Source organism: Castor canadensis, chromosome 3, assembly GCF_047511655.1.
Source record: "Castor canadensis chromosome 3, mCasCan1.hap1v2, whole genome shotgun sequence".
In the NCBI taxonomy this organism is placed as follows: Eukaryota; Metazoa; Chordata; class Mammalia; order Rodentia; family Castoridae; genus Castor; species Castor canadensis.
The window spans coordinates 17,845,408-17,863,191 of record NC_133388.1 but is presented as its reverse complement, the minus strand read 5'-3'; the positions used below and the strand labels follow the sequence as shown (position 1 = coordinate 17,863,191).

Below are 17,784 nucleotides of genomic sequence, written 5' to 3'. Positions count from 1 at the left end.
CTGGGGTCCAATTTGTTACTTGTATAAGGACATCTTAACTTCTTTATATCCCACAAAACAATCATATGCATAAAGCTTGTCACCATGTTGAAAATTCTCTCATGAGTAAACGTCTTTCTCACAACTTCAATTTGATTTCCTCCTTTACTATTCCTGTTCTTCCTTTCTTTCTACTGTACTGCAGACTGTCCCCACTGCCTCTTCCCTCTTCTCTAGCCCTTCTGTTTCTCATATAGTTTCATTTTTTTTAGACAGGGTCTTTCTATGTAGCCCTGCCAGGTTAAACTTACAATCCTCTTGCCCTCAACTCCAAGAGCTGTGATTACAGGAATGCATTACCATACCTGGCTCATTCACTCTTGTTAAGATTTCTCTTCTGAACCATCTCCCTCCACATGTCCATTCTTATTTCTATTCTAGACTAGGTCTGCTCTTTTCCTGAACGCTACCTTCTCTTCTTGCACTGTCCCAGCATCTTTTCTCACAGTCTCTCCCATCTACTGTCTCCCTCTTTGATTCAACTTCTGACTGAATCTCCCTGCCCCTTTAAAAAGGTCTTCTTCAGACTCTGGTTTCTCTTCAGATCATATAAATCTTTCGCCTTTTAAAAAGGTCTTCTTTATCTTTTCCCTTCAATTCTCTCCTCTTTTTTGTACGCTCTAAAATCAGCACTTAAATTTTTGTGTATCTTAAGCTAGGTTAGGACCTGACTACAGCATAATAAAGAAGAGTAGCTTTGTGATATACCCTGTATTGATGAAATTTAGTGACTCAAGACATGTCAATCTCCTATGGTCTCACACACCTGTGGTATAAATTTCTTTAGAACTTTCTTTCTCTGAGGAAAAACACACAAGCCCAGACTACATAAAGACTATTTGCATCTACAATAATGCTTCTTCCTTAAGTTTATTAAATTAGGTTACATTTTATGGATCAAAATTAATGGTGTCTAGCTGGTCACAGTGGCTCAAGCCTGTAATCCTGGCTAGCTAGGCTGAGATCAGTGAGGCCAGCCCAGGCCAAAAAAAGTTTGAGATAACATCTCAATCAATAGCAGGGCACAGTGACTTGTGCTCTTATCCTAGCTAAATGGGAGGTTGAGATTGGGAGGACGGAAGCACCAGGTCAGCCTGGGCAAAAATGTTGCTGAGACCCCATTCCAATGGAAAAAAAAAAAAAAAACTGGGCATGGCGGTACATGCCTGTCATCCCAGGTACAGTGGAAATCATAAACTAGGGGGATCACAGTACAGGGCAGCCTGGGCAAAAAGTGAAACCCTATCTCAAAAATCACCAGAGAAAAGAGCTTGAGGTAGGGCTCAAGAAGTAGAGCACCTGCCTAGCAAGTACCAAAACCCAGTGCTGCCAAAAATCAATTAATGGCACCTGCAATAATATAAAAAGAAGCTTAAAATGATTTGTTTAGCATTTCAACAGGGTCATAGACATGACTTCCCTGTAAAGGTTTTAGTAACTGAGTTCATAGCACATGGAGGTAATGGAGGAGAAGCACGGGCTGGGGCAGAAGAAAGCCAGAATGAAGAGCAAGAAACAAGGCTCCTGCTCCAACCTAATCCAGAAATACACTTGATGAGACACAGGCAGAGTAAGAATCATAGAGTAAGTCACAGTTAAGGAAATACAAATTATGCCTTGTGGCTTAGTTTTATAGATCATTTTAAGAATTAAAAGTTTTGCACATATGAATAAAAAAAGAATTAAAAGCTTTTATTCTAATGGTAATTTATAATAAAGCCTTAAAATTTTTCATGAAGAATGACAAAAAAAAAAAAAAAAAAAAACCTGCCCAGATTGTATCATTTTGACCTGCATCACAGTAACTACAATGGGAAAGAAGATTTTTAAAAAGGGAACGATGAAACTGAGAAAACTGGTAGCATTCACAAACTCCACCACAAAAGTGACATGTGAAAACATTGGCTTGTTGAGCTCCGTCAGTATCTCAGTTAAAAGACTGTCCAAAAGGAAACTCCAAAGATGAAGCGTCTTACCTTGTGCAGGTGTTCCAGGGCAAGCACAATCTCTCCCACATAGATCTGCACCTCCTGCTCTGTGAAACGCTCTCTTTGAGAAAGATGAGTAAAAAGTTCTCCACCATTTATATAATCTAAAAATGAAATATATTTTTTCTTTCTTTGACTTGTATTCATAAATGAAAGGAAGTATCTCCTTTAATCACTTTGGATTAACCAAAAGGCACTGATTTTAATACACTTTTTGTGTAACTTAGTATAAGGCATATAGTTTCATTTAGAAAATATTAATAGATTTGTATAATAATAGAGTTCCATAAGATAATGATTACCCTAAACCAATAAAATCAATTTGCAGAGTACTACCATCAAAACTTACATAAAATTCACATACATTTAAATACATTTTCTCAAACACAACATATCAGAAAACTGCCATTGCTATACAATAGATACTTTACTGTGGAGTGCAAAACATCAGCTACTATGACAACCAAAACCAAAACAAACACAAAATATGAGCAAAATCCTAACTTGTCATATGTCATGGTTGTCAGTCACTCTCTTTAACATCTGTAAAGCACTATTTTCCAGAATTGTCTATATACATTTCCAAAACTGTATGTTAGTAGCAGCCTTCTTATTGTTCCATATAGCCCCAAAATAAATATAAAAAGGAGCACAAAGTAAAAGACATATAATGTTGCTGAATCAAAGCTCTTAGAAACTAAAAGATTCCTGTTCCCTTTCACTTTGCCCTGTTTAATCTCAAGGGGAATAATGAAACAGGAGACAAAATGGCTCCAGTAAGGAGTAGTAAAGGAGTTGGCTAATTAAAAACAAACCAATTAGGTTGGTAATTGGCTTCAAAAAGGCATTTTAAAAACTGGTAACTGAATGTTCATTATTTTAGGCTAATAATGATATAGATTAATATTAGAAATTGTTCAAACTCATACAGGATAATACACTTTTTTGCAAAAAAATCTTAAACTATAGTTTCACCAGAGACTAACCACTATTACCTTAAGACACATTTGGTGTGAGAAAATAATTTACATCCAGGAAAATCACAAATGTTACTTTAAGCTTTTCTCCTAAAAAATCTGAAAAGTGAGTATCCCAGTATTCACTTGTCAAGTTTACTACAAATTGATAAGAAAAAAGCAAATTCTTCATGAACTCACAAATTTTTATTTTGTATTGCCCATTTAACTTTAAATTCCCAAAGGCAGAGACAATAGAACCAGAGAACTCTAATAGCTAGTTGTTTTGCAATGTATTTTTCAAAGCACATGTTGGAAAAAGCATTTCTTTTCTAAAGCTTCAGTACTTTGCCAATGGATTTTAATTATATCTGAGCACAAAGCTAACTATTAAAAAGGTGTAAAGGAACACAGCATTCCTATAAACTAACAATGAATTTTTTCTACTGTTAAATAGTTATTTACTTAAACCAAATAGTGGTGCTTAAGCATAAATGGTTTCCATAATCAGTTACAGCACAGAAGCAGACAGCCATATATCAACTGGCAAACTCCTACACTCCCTTGAGAGTTCCATTCAATCATCTCATCTATGGCCACTTCAGCAGACTTGATCACTTCCTCATATGTTATCATCATATTTATTAAAGACCTCTACCAGTGTAATTATCTTGCTGTTCTGCAAATGTTTATTTACATACTTGTTTTCTCTATTAAAATGACTTTTTAAGAATCAGGGTCAAAATATTCACCACAATATACCTAACATAAGTGACTGCATACAGTAATCCCACAAAAGGTGCTTACTGTCTTAATTAATGGAGTAAAAATTCTTTATGTTGGATGTTAAATAGGGTCTCTGAAAACAATCACTGAAACTCAAAGGATAATCCACTGTAAAAAAAAAAATTCAGTGTACTCCTATCTCAGAGGCAATGTGACAGTCAGAAGAATGAGGGCTTTGTAATTGGTGGACCTGAACTAGACAACGGCTCTACTGCTGTCCTGCCTGAGCATATTATCTCTGATCTTCAATTCTTTACCTACTAAGTGGTAATAACTACTTATGGATTATTGTTGCTTAGAACACAAGGAGTGCTTTTTTTCCCATTATACTGAGGAGACCGAGAATTAAATCTAAGGAGATAAACCTACAACATCAAGCAAACTACTTCCTACTTTTGGAAGAAACTGACCTGACAGCACAAGATAAGAACTTGACATTCATAAAAAAATCAGTATTTTTTAAAGGTGTATCTTATGCACTTTACAAGGTGAACAGTGAATTCTATGCAATGGTCCAAGCTGTAACAGTGGTAAAGCAGATACTAACGCTGCCAAGGAACAGAATGTACTGGGCGTGTGATCATGAGGTCAGCGGTAATCAACGGCAGAGACAGAAGAGTCTAGTAGGCATGCCATTTGCTACCTTCAGTCTTTACAGTTCTGTCTGGTACATAGAAGATCTCATTATGGTTTTAATTTGCCACTTTCCTGAATAACAATACTTAGCATCTTTATATGACTTATTGAACACTTCTACATCTTCTGTTGTGAAGTGCCTATTAAAGTACTTTTTGTTGTTCATTTTATGATTTTAATTTTTGAGACAGAATTCACATATCATGAAATTAACACACTTGAAGTACAAAAGCCAGTGGCTTTGACAAGTTGTATGGCCATCACCATAATCACCTGTACATGATTTTCATCATTACCACTCTTCGAAAATTCCAATTTACCTAACTTCTCTTTAGTTGCTTGTGCTTCTGGTGTCATATCTAAGAAACAACTGTCAAATCCAATATCACAAAAATTTTACCCCAATGTGTTCTTTACAGTTTTAGCTCTTACCTTAGTCTTTGATCCATTTTGAGTTAACTTCTGTTTGTGTTGTAAGGTATGGCTCAACTTCATACTTTTGCATCTAGCTATTCAGCTGTCCCAGCACCATTATTTGAAAACACTGTTCTTTCCTCATTTTCACTCTTGCTGAAAAACCAGTTGGCAATGTGAGAATTTCTGCACTTTCTATTCTACTGACCTACAACTACTGTCACACCAGAGCCATGTTTTCTCATTATAGCTTGCAATACATTTTTTTATTTGTTTGAGGATTTGGGGTTTTTGAGACAAGGTCTCACCATATTGCACAGACTGGTCATGAACTCTGGGCCCAAGCCTTCATCCTGACTGTCTTTCAAACAGCTAGGACTACAGATGCACACCACTACGCATAACTTGGAATAAATTGTGAAATCAGGAAGTGTGAGTCTTCTAACTTCACTAGTCCTCCAAAACTGTTTTAGTTATTTTAGGACCCACAGTTCTCTGTATGAATTTTAGAATCACCATGTTAATTTTTTTTCCTTTTTTTATTGTTGTACTGGAGGTACATTGAGGCATTTACAAAAGTTCTTACAATGTATCAAATACATCATAGTTGAATTCACCCCCTCCATCATTCTCCCCCATTTCTGGAATAGTTTCAACTGGTATCACTTTTCCATTCACATATAAGTGTACACAATATTTGCACTTATTCACACTCCTACATCCTCTCCTCACATCCTCCCCGCTCCCGCAGGTACAAACCCCGACACAGGACTTGTTTTGCCTTCTTGTTTTCCATTTTTGAAAAAAAAATAACATTTTTGTTTGTTTAAGATAGCTATACCTTGGTTTCCTGTGACATTTCCATGTATATATGTATTCTAACTCAAATTGGTTCATCTCCTCCATTTTTCTCCTTTTTACCTTTGTCCCTTTCTTATGGTGATTTCAACAGACTTAAAAATTCTATATTCATTCTTATATAGGAAGCACATCAACCATATTTACCTTCTTAATTTTCTTCTTTTACCCTCCCTCTCTCATTTGTGACCTCCCCTTAGAGTGACCTGTTGTTCATAATATTGCTTATATTTGTATTAGGTCTGTAATTCCATGTGAGAAAAAACATACGGACTTTTACTTTCTGAACGTGACTAACTTAAGATGATCTTCTCCAGTTCCAACTATTTACCTGCAAATGACAACATTTTATTTTTATGGCTGAATAAAATTCCATTGTATATATTTTCTTAATCCATTATTCAACAGTAGTGGGGCATGTTGGCTGTTTCATAGCTTAGCTATTGTGAATAATGTGGCTATAAACATGGTTGTACATGTGGCTTTACTATAACATCACATTCCTTCAGGTACATCCTTAGGAGTGGTATTGCTGGATCATATGGCAGTTCTATTTTTAGTTTTTTGAGGAACCTCCATACAGTTTTTCATAGTGGTTGTGCTAATTTACATTCCCACCAACAGCATATGAGGGTTCCTTTTTCCCCACATCCTCACCAACATTTGTTGTTATTTGTGTTCTTGATGATAGCCATTCTAATAGGAGTGAGGTGGAATCAGTGTGGTTTTGATTTGCATTTCCTTTCTGGCTAGGAATGTTGAGCATGTTCACATGTTTTTGGCCATCTGGACTTCTTCCTTTGAAAAAAACCATTCAATTCATTTGCCCATTTCCCCATCGAGTCATTGATTTTGGAGGGGAATTTAGTTTTTTGAGCTCCCTGTATATTCTGGATATTAATTCCTTGCCAGATGTATAACTGGCAAAGATTTTCTCCCATTCTGTGGGAAGCCTCTTCAATTTGGTGATCATTCCTTTTGTTGTGTAGAAGCTTTTTAGTTTCATTTGTCAACTCTTTTTCTTAGTTGCTGAGCCATTTGAGTTCTATTTAGGAAGTCACTGCCTATGCTTATTAATTCCATTGTGTTCCCTGTTCTTTCCTGCACTAGCATCAAAGTTTCAAATCTTATATTAAGGTCCACTTTTAATTGATACTTGTACAGGGTGACAGACATGGATCTATTTTCAATTTCCTCCATGCAGATATCTAGTTTTCCCAGCAATATATGTTGAAGAGACTCTTTTCTTCATCGCATGTTTTTGGTGCCTTTGTCAAAAATCAGGTGGGCATAGGTGCGTGGATTCATATCTGGGTCTTCTATTCTGTTCCACTACTCTTGATGTCTGTTTTTTTTTGTGCCAGTACCATGCTGTTTTTATTGTTATGGCTCTGCAGTATAGTTTGAAGTCACGTATTGTGATACCTCTGGCGTTGTTTTTTGCTTGGTATTGCCTTGGCTATTCATGGTCTTTTATGCTTCCAAATGAACTTCTGGGTTGATTTTTTAATTTTTGTTATGAATGTCACTGGAATTTTGATGGCGATTCCATTGAACATGTAGATTGCTTTTGGTAATATAGTCACTTTTCACAATATTAATTCTGCCAATCTATGAGCATGGGAGATCTTTCCATCTTCTGTAGTATTCTACAATTTCTTTCTTCAATAATTTATAGTTTTCATTGTAGAGGTCTTTCACATCTTTTGTTAAGTTTATTACTAGGGTTTTTTTTTTTTTGAGCATATTGTAAATGGAATTCTTTCCCTATAAACTTTGTTCATTGTGGATGTACAGAAAGGCTACTGATTTTTGTAAATTGATTTTGTATCTTGCTACTTTGCTGGAGGTGTTTTGATAGGTAGGAGTTTTTCAGGTCTTGGTATAATATGATTTCATTTGCAAATAGGGATATTTGGCCTCTTCCTTTCTTATTTTCATTCCCTTTATTTCTTCTTCCTATCTTACTGCTAGGAATTCCAAGACTATGTTGAATAAGAATGGAGAGAGTGGACACCCTTGTCTTGTTCCTGACTTTAGAGGAGATGGTTTCAATTTTTTCCCATTTATTATGATATTGGCTATACACTTGTCATATACAGCCTTTATTATGTTGAGGTACATTCCTTCTATTCCTAGTTTCATCAAAACTTTTATCACGAATGGATACTGAATTTTGTCAAAGGCTTTTTCAGGATCTATTGAGATGATTATATAGTTTTTGTCTTTGCTTCTGTTAATATGCTGTATTACATTTAATAATTTAGGTTTGAAGTCTATTTTATATAAGTATTGCTACTCTTGCCTGTTTTCAGGGGCCATCAGCTTGATAAATTTTTTCCACATTTTCACCCTTAGCCAATGTTTGTTTCTGTCTGCAAGGTGGGTTTCTTATAAACAACACATTGTTAGGTATTCCTTTTTAATCCAGTTTGCCAACTGATGTGTTTTGATAGGGGAGTTGAGGCCAGTAACATTCAGTGTTAATAATGAGAGGTATGTAGTGATTCCTGCCATGTAGCTATTTTTATTGTGTAAGGGTTTGTGTTTGGGCAACTAATTCTATGCTACTCTCTAATTACTTGTCTGCTCTTAAGATTTAATAATCCCCCATCCTTTCCTGGTTATGTTTGTTTTCATCCTCTGTGTGTGTAGGATTCCTTTCAGAATCTTCTGTAGTGGTGGTTTAGTAGTCATGTATTGTTTTAGCTTCTGTTTATCATGGAAGTTTTTTATTCCTCCAATTTTGAATGATAGCTTTGCTGGGTAGAGTATCCCAGGACTGAGATTGTTTTCTTTCAGTGCTCAAAATACCTAACTCCATGTCCTTCTTGCTTTTAAGGTTTCTATTGGGAAATCTGCTGTTATTTTGATGGGTTTACCTTTATGTCTTATTTGATTTTTCTCTCTTACAGCCTTCAATATTCATTCTTTGTTCTCTGTGCTAATTGTCTTAACCATAATATGCTGTGGAGAAGTCTGTTTGGTGTCCTGGAGGCTTCCTGTACCTGAATGGGCATCTCTTTCTTGAAATCTGGAAAATTCCTGCTATTATTATGTTGAATATATTATCTATACCTTTGGCTTGCACCTCTTCTCCTTTTTCAATGCCCATGATTCGCAGGTCTGGTCTTTTGATGGAGTCACAGAGTTCTTACATATTCCTTTCTTAGCTCTTCAGTTTTTTGTCTAAGAATTATTTTGCTTTTTTCTTTAATATCTATTTGGTCTTTGAGCCCTGAAATTCTGTCTACCACTTGTTCCAGTCTGCTAAGTGGCTTTCAACTTTTTTTTTTTAATTTGACTTCAGGAACTTTTTTTTTCCAGGGTTTGTTTGATTTTTTTTTTTTTTGAGACTTTCCATATCTTTGTTAAGCTTCTCTTTTGTACTGTCTTCTTTATTTCATTTCTCTCTTTTTTTTTTCATATTCTCCTTAATTTTGTTTCAGAATTTGTTGAAATCCTCTTTAAGTTCATTTAGTTGTTTCTGTGTCTTTTTAAGCTTTTTATCTATGTTCTCTTGGAATTTATTGAGTTGCTTTTGTATATCCTCTTTATGCTCATTGAACATTCTTGTCATCATTCTTCTGATGTCAGCAACTGAGGAGTCACCCCCTTCACTTTTCACCAAATCCTCTATTGTGCAATTAGTCCCTGCCTTCTTTTATTCCCCCATGTTTCTATTTTATGCTTTGCTCATGTGTTATTGACTAGTTAGATGGGGGTTTTAATCATCTATTATCTTTCCCTGGACTTAGTTTCTATGCTCTGACTAGCTTAAATGTTAGCTGGGTTGTTGTAGTATTTCTGTTCACTGACATGGAGGTATAACTTAGCAATAACAAATTCACAGATTCAATGCCAAACCAATTATTTACTTAATATATAAAACCCTTGGTGATATTATCTATAAACAGTGGGTATTGGGGAAGTAACAGTTGCCTGCATAAAAAATGATATTTAAGTAATTAAAATGATGGTACTAGAAGAGGGGACAGGGAGGGAGGTATGCAGAGAGGAGGTATGAGGTGTCGGGACTATGGGATAATAAGTTCCAAATGTGTGTAAAGGTGTAGTTCAGTTGTTGTGGGAGAGGGTGCTATTGTCAGGGATTGCAGAGGGATAGGAAGGATGGTGGTAATATGTAAAGTTGGTATACTAGACTATTCAGTGAGTGCTTAGTGTGGAGGAGGTAGGGATAGTGGGGGAAAAGGAGGGAAAGGAGAGGAAGGTACAGAGAAGAAAGGAAGAGAGAAAAGAAGAGAAAAATTGGGGGAAAGAAAGGAAAGTGGAACAAGAGAGGGATAAGCAAATTGAAATTTGGACAGACTGGAAAAAGGAGAAAGGTAACAACAAATTTTTAAAAATACAAAGAAAAGGAAAAAGAAAAAATTTCTTCCTTGTTATGGAGAGGAGTGGGTTTGCTCTCAGTTCAATGAGTGCTCTGGGCACTTTGACTTCTAAACCATCACCTTATTAACTTCAACAAAGATCCAAGCTGAACTTTTGAGAAAGATTGTATTAAAACTATTAATAGCCAGATGCCAGTTGCTCATGCCTGTAATCCTAGCTACTCAGGAGACAGAGATCAGGAGGATTGTGGTTCAAAGACAGCCTGGACAAATAGTTCCATAAGACTCTATCTCAAAAAAAAAACCTTCACAAAAAAGAACTGGAAGAGTGGCTCAAGGTGTAGGCCCTGAGTTCAACTCCTAATACCGCAAAAAAAAAAACTAATAATAAATTTAAGGAGCCTGTCATCCTAACAATATTAAACCTTTCAATCTATGAAAAAAACTGGATGTCTTTCATTTATTTAGGTCATTTTTTAATTGTTCTGTTAAATTTTATACTTATTTATTTCTAAATATTTTATTCCTTTTGATTCTAAAGCAAATGGAACTGCTCTCCTAATTTCATTTTTGGATTGTTCATTGCAAATGTATAAAAACTTAGTTGATTTTTGTATGTTGCTCTTATATCCTGAAACTTTGTTTAGTTTGTTTACTAGAAGTCCTAGTATTTTCCTATTTAGGACTTCCCATTTATAAGATCATTGTCATCTTAAAATGGCTTTTCTTTTCCTTTTCTATTCTGAAGGCCTTTTGTGACCTCTTCTCGCCTACACTGTTGAATAAAATGATGAACATGAATCCCTGTTCCAGATTTTAAGTGGAATGTGTATGGACTTAGCGGTCTTTCATCATTAAGTATTATGTTAATTGTGGGTTTTTCATAGATGCCTTTATCAGGTTAAGGAAATTCACTTCTAGTCCTCTTTTGTTGAGGGATTTTTTTAGTCATAAAGAAATCTTGAAGGGATTCCAAGGTGGTGGCTACAGGGAGGAAGAAGAAAGCGAGCCTCCTATAGTGAAATCTTGGAGAGACGCTGGTGACACACTTTGCAGGCATAATCACCTAGAAGAGGCATAACTTTGACCCCCTCCACACCTCCAGCCAGCGCAGAGAATCTCCACTTCACATTAAATGGAGAAACCAGGAGGGCCCCAGGGCTGCCAGTCGCCGGTGCCCAGACGGCTTGGGAAGACTCGGACCAGGTGAGCTTCGTACGCGGTACTCCCACAGACAAGCCTGGGCCAGAGCAGCATAGCCCCCTGGACAGACCAACCTTCACTTGGGGAAAAAAAGAGAAACTGAGTAATAAGCAATAAGAGCAATAAAGACACGAGAGAAAGAGGGTGGGGCGCACTGAGCACGGAAGACTGGGGGAAGGGAACCCTTCCCGGGACTGTAAAGGGACTGTAAATAAACAGGCGGCCTGGCTGGAGAGCCTCTGGCGGGAGCGGGGGCACGTGCCCAGCAACCGGGAGCAGGAAAGCCTGTGAGAGTGGCGGAGGGAGGAAAACTCCACAGGAGAGGAGGGAAGACCCACTTCCCACATGTACTGTAAGCAAACATGGTGGCTGGCAGCAGCAGCAGCTCCACCCAGTAAGCAGGAGCAGGAAAGCTTGTGAAAGTGGCAGTAGGAGGAAAACTGCACAGGAGGAGGGGGAAGACCCACCTCCCACATGAACTGTATATAAACACGCAGGCCTGACAATGCCAGTGCAGTGTCACTTTTCGCAGTGTGCTTGAAAAGGGGAAAGCTTGTAGCAGAGGCTCATGCACAGGAGAAATCTGAGCAAATAAAGCCTGCAGGGCCAGGTGAGTGCTAAGCTCACCCCTGAGATCTGCATAAATAACGCCTCCAGCAATAGCAGGCTGACAGCAGTGGGCAGGCAAGCCACAGCTGCAGATACCATTCTCAGAACTGTCTCCAGACTCTTTTTTTTTTTTCTTTGTCTCCCTACCTTTGATGAGAGAACAACTGAATTACACCTGCAAGCTGAAAAACTTACTGAAACTGTATTGCATTTGAACTTGGGACACTTGGTGGGGTTTTTTTTGTGCATGTGTGTGTAGTTTTGTTCTACTTTATGCATCCCCTTTGATGAGACAACTACAGAGCAACATTTGAGGCACCATCTCCAGGATTGGAGACTGAGATGGACACCTAAATTATTAAGACTGAAAATTCATTGCATTTGAACTTGGAGGTTTTTTGGGTTTTATTAAATTTTCTATTTTTTCATTTTATTTTAATATATTTTTATATATAGATTTTTCTTTCATTTACTTATTTTTTATTTTTATTCTTTATTTTTTTTATTTTTGATTTTCAATCCTCTCTCTGTCTTTCTAATGTCTGTTCAGCTTACTGTCGATTAGTACACTAAAGCTCCCTGTTTATACCTTTGAAACCTTCTTGTCTGATACCTTGTTCTGTTTTCTCCTTCCAGTCTGTGTATTTGTTTTTCCCATTTCTTTAACTTCTTGCTTTCCATCTCAGCTCACCCTTCCATTCTAAATATTACCATGGTTATTATTACAAGCTAGAAAATACTTAATTGCACAGAGTACAGGGACAGTAACAACACCAAAGACAATGATGGGAAGACAGAAAAAACAGGGAAACCAGTTTCCCCACAGCAAAAAATTAGTACAGGAACCAGAGGGGAATGAAGAGAACAGAAACTCAGATCCAGACTCCAACAAAATGAAGATAAACTACGCCAAAGGACCCAATGAAGCCCACAAGAATAATTTAAAAGAAGACATACTACAGGTACTTTAGAATTTTATAGAGATGATACTGGATAGGGTCAACCAAAATGTACAGGAGACACTCAAGAAATTCCAAGACAACAAAAATAGAGAACTTGAAAAAGCAAAAGAAGAAATAAAGGAAACCATAGAAGCACTGTATAAACACCAAAGTGAAACAGAGAACACGATGAATAAACAGATAAATGAACTCAGGACAAAAACAGACAACATTAAAGAGGAAACCAGCCAGGATATGGAAAACCTCAGAAAAAAGAACGAAACAGAACTGCAAAACAAAATGGAAGGCCAATCCAGCAGACTAGAACAAACAGAAGACAGAATCTCAGAACTTGAAGATGAAATGGTAATTAAAGGAAAAACCGAAGAACTATTAATTAAACAACTCAAGACCTGTGAAAAGAAAATGCAAGAACTCACCAACTCCATCAAAAGACCAAACTTGAGAATCATGGGCATCAAAGAAGGAGAAGAGGTGCAAGCGAAGGGTATGCGTAATATATTTAACAAAATAATAACGGAAAATTTCCCAAATCTAGAGAAAGATATTCCCATACAGATGCAAGAGGCCTCCAGGACACCAAACAGACCAGATCAAAATAGAACTACCCCACGACATATCATCATTGAAAGAACAAGTTCAGAAACTAAGGAAAGAATATTGAAGGCTGTAAGAGAGAAAAAACAAGTAACATACAAAGGTAAACCCATCAAAATCACAGCAGACTTCTCAACAGAAACATTAAAAGCAAGAAGAGCGTGGGGTGAGATCTTCTGGGCACTGAATGAAAATAACTTCAACCCCAGGATACTCTACCCAGCAAAACTATTCAAAATAGAAGGAGCAATAAAAGTCTTCCATGATAAGCAGAAACTAAAACAATATGTGACCACAAAGTCACCACTACAAAGGATTCTTCAAGGGATTCTGCACACAGAAAGTGAAACCCAACTTAACCATGAAAAGACAGGCAGCACCAAACCATAGGAAAAGAAAAAGCAAGAGAGTAGAGAGTAACCTCAACTTAGGTACACACAATCAAACCTTCAAACATCTAAGACAACTAAATGACAGGAATCACCACATACCTATCAGTACTAACGCTTAATGTTAACGGACTTAATTCACCCATCAAAAGGCACCGCTTGACGAAATGGATTAAAAAGGAAGATCCAACAATTTGTTGCTTACAGGAGACCCATCTCACTGACAGAAATAAGCATAGGCTAAGGATGAAAGGCTGGAAGAACATTTACCAAGCCAATGGCCCCCGAAAACAGGCAGGAGTAGCAATACTTATCTCTGACAAAGTAGACTTCAAACCTACATTGATCAAATGAGATAAAGAAGGACATTCCATACTAATAAAAGGGGAAATAGACCAAATGAAATAATAATTATCAACCTGTATGCACCCAATGTCAACGCACCCAATTTCATCAAACATACCCTGAAAGACCTAAAAGCATATATAAACGCCAACACAGTGGTTGTGGGAGACTTTAACACCCCATTAGCATCAATAGATAGGTCATCCAAACAAATAATCAATAAAGAAATCCAAGATCTAAAATATGCAATAGATCAAATGGACCTAGTTGATGTCTACAGAACATTTCATCCAACTTCTACACAATATACATTCTTCTCAGCAGCCCATGGAATGTTCTCCAAAATAGATCATATCCTAGGGCACAAAGCAAGTCTCAGCAAATATAAGAAAATAGAAATTATACCATGCATACTGTCTGATCACAATGCAGTAAAAGTAGAACTCAACAACAAAACTAAAGACAAGAAACATGCAAACAGCTGGAAACTAAATAACTCATTACTTAATGAAGAATGGATCATCGATGAAATAAAAGAAGAAATTAAAAAGTTCCTGGAAGTCAATGAAAATGAAAACACAACCTACTGGAACCTATGGGACACAGCTAAGGCAGTCCTGAGAGGAAAGTTTATAGCCATGAGTGCATATATTAAAAAGACTGAAAGATCCCAAATCAATGACCTAATGATACATCTCAAACTCCTAGAAAAACAAGAACAAGCAAATCCCAAAACAAATAGAAGGAGAGAAATAATAAAAGTAAGAACTGAAATCAACGAAATAGAAACCAAAAAAACCATACAAAGAATTAATGAAACAAAAAGTTGGTTCTTTGAAAAAATAAACAAGATCGATAGACCCCTGGCAAACCTGACTAAAATGAGGAGAGAAAAAAACCCAAATTAGTAGAATCAGGAATGCTAAAGGGGAGATAACAACAAACACCATGGAAGTCCAGGAAATCATCAGAGACTACTTTGAGAACCTATATTCAAATAAATTTGAAAATCTTAAAGAAATGGACAAATTTCTAGATACATATGACCATCCAAAACTGAACCAAGAGGAAATTAATCACCTGAATAGATCTATAAGACAAAATGAAATTGAAGCAGCAATCAAGAGTCTCCCCAAAAAGAAAACTCCAGACCTGATGGATTCTCTGATGAATTCTATCAGACCTTTAAAGAAGAACTGATACCAACCCTCCTTAAACTGTTCCACGAAATAGAAAGGGAAGGAAAACTGCCTAACACATTTTATGAAGCCAGTATTACACTTATCCCAAAACCAGGCAAAGACACCTCCAAAAAGGAGAACTGTAGGCCAATCTCCTTAATGAACATTGATGCAAAAATCCTCAACAAAATAATGGCAAACCGAATTCAACAACACATCAAAAAGATTATTCACCATGACCAGGTAGGCTTCATCCCAGGGATGCAGGGGTGGCTCAACATACGAAAATCAATAAACATAATAAACCACATTAACAGAAGCAAAGACAAAAACACTTGATCATCTCAATAGATGCAGAAAAAGCCTTTGATAAGATCCAACACCATTTCATGATAAAAGCTCTAAGGAAAGTAGGAATAGAAGGAAAGTACCTCAACATTATAAAAGCTATATATGACAAACCTACAGCCAGCATTATACTTCACGGAGAAAAACTGAAACCATTCCCTCTAAAATCAGGAACCAGACAAGGATGCCCACTATCTCCACTCCTATTCAACATAGTACTGGAATTCCTAGCCAGAGCAATTAGGCAAGAAGAAGGAATAAAAGGAATACAAATAGGTAAAGAAACTGTCAAAATATCCCTATTTGCAGATGACATGATCCTATACCTTAAAGACCCAAAAAACTCTACTCAGAAGCTTCTAGACATCATCAATAACTATGGGAAGGAAGCAGGATATAAACTCAACATAGAAAAATCATTAGCATTTCTATACACTAACAATGAGCAAACTGAAAAAGAATGTATGAAAACAATTCCATGTACAATAGCCTCAAAAAAAAATCAAATACCTAGGTGTAAACCTAACAAAAGATGTGAAAGACGTCTACAAAGAAAACTACACACTTCTGAAGAAAGAGATTGAGGAAGACTATAAAAGTGGAGAGATCTCCCATGCTCATGGATTGGTAGAATCAACATAGTAAAAATGTCGATACTCCCCAAAGTAATCTACATGTTTAATGCAATTCCCATCAAAATTCCAATGACATTCATTAAAGAGATTGAAAAATCTACTGTTAAATTTATATGGAAACACAGGAAGCCACGAATAGCCAAGGCAATACTCAGTCAAAAGAACAATGCAGGAGGTATCACAATACCTGACTTCAAACTATATTACAAAGCAATAACAATAAAAACAGCATGGTACTGGCACAAAAACAGACATGAAAACCAGTGGAACAGAACAGAGGACCCAGATATGAAGCCACAAAACTATAACCAACTTGCCTTTGACAAAGGAGCTAAAAATATACGATGGAGAAATAGCAGCCTCTTCAACAAAAACTGCTGAGAAAACTGGTTAGCAGTCTGCAAAAAACTGAAACTAGATCCATGTATATCACCCTATACCAAGATTAACTCAAAATGGATCAAGGATCTTAATATCAGACCACAAACTCTAAAGTTGATACAGGAAGAGTAGGAAATACTCTAGAGTTAGTAGGTATAGGTAAGAACTTTAACCCCAGCAGCACAGCAACTAAGAGATAGCATAGATAAATGGGACCTCATAAAGCTAAAAAGCTTCTGTTCATCAAAAGAAATGGTCTCTAAACTGAAGAGAACACTCACAGAGTGGGAGAAAATATTTGCCAGCTATACATCAGACAAAAGACTGATAACCAGAATATACAGGGAACTTAAAAAACTAAATTCTTCCAAAACTAATGAACCAATAAAGAAATGGGCAAGTGAACTAAACAGAACTTTCTCAAAAGAAGAAATTCAAATGGCCAAAAAACACATGAAAGAATGCTCACCATCTCTAGCAATAAAGGAAATGCAAATTAAAACCACACTAAGATTCCACCTCCTGTTAGGATAGCCATCATTAGCAACACCACCACCAACAGGTGTTGGTGAGGATGTGGGGAAAAAGGAACCCTCATACACTGTTGGTGGGAATGTAGACTAGTACAACCACCCTGGAAAAAAATTTGGAGGCTACTTAAAAAGCTAGACATTGATCTACCATTTGATCCAGCAATACCACTCTTGGGGATATACCCAAAAGACTGTGACACAGGTTACACCAGAGGCACCTGCACACCCATGTTTATTGCGGCACTATTCACAATAGCCAAGTTATGGAAACAGCCAAGATGCCCCACCACTGACGAATGGATCAAGAAAATGTGGTATCTATACACAATGGAATTTTATGCAGCCATGAAGAAGAACGAAATGTTATCATTCGCTGATAAATGGATGGAATTGGAGAACATCATTCTGAGTGAGGTTAGCCTGGCCCCAAAGACCAAAAATCGTATGTTCTCCCTCATATGTGGACATTAGATCAAGGGCAAACACAACAAGGGGATTGGACTATGAGCACATGATAAAAGCGAGAGCACACAAGGGAGGGGTGAGGATAGGTAAGACACCTAAAAAATTAG

The 17,784-nt window shown here is 36.9% G+C and overlaps 1 protein-coding gene across 2 annotated transcripts in view; it reads right to left on the bottom strand.

Moving 5' to 3' along the window:
- Positions 1-17,784, bottom strand: part of Rps6ka5 (ribosomal protein S6 kinase A5) — a 187,997-nt gene that overhangs the window by 74,420 nt on the left and 95,793 nt on the right. For both annotated transcript variants that reach the window (XM_074067318.1, XM_074067317.1), the window contains exon 4: positions 2,016-2,131. In XM_074067318.1, the coding sequence (XP_073923419.1) occupies positions 2,016-2,131 (116 nt within the window). The remainder of the gene's footprint in view (positions 1-2,015; positions 2,132-17,784) is intronic.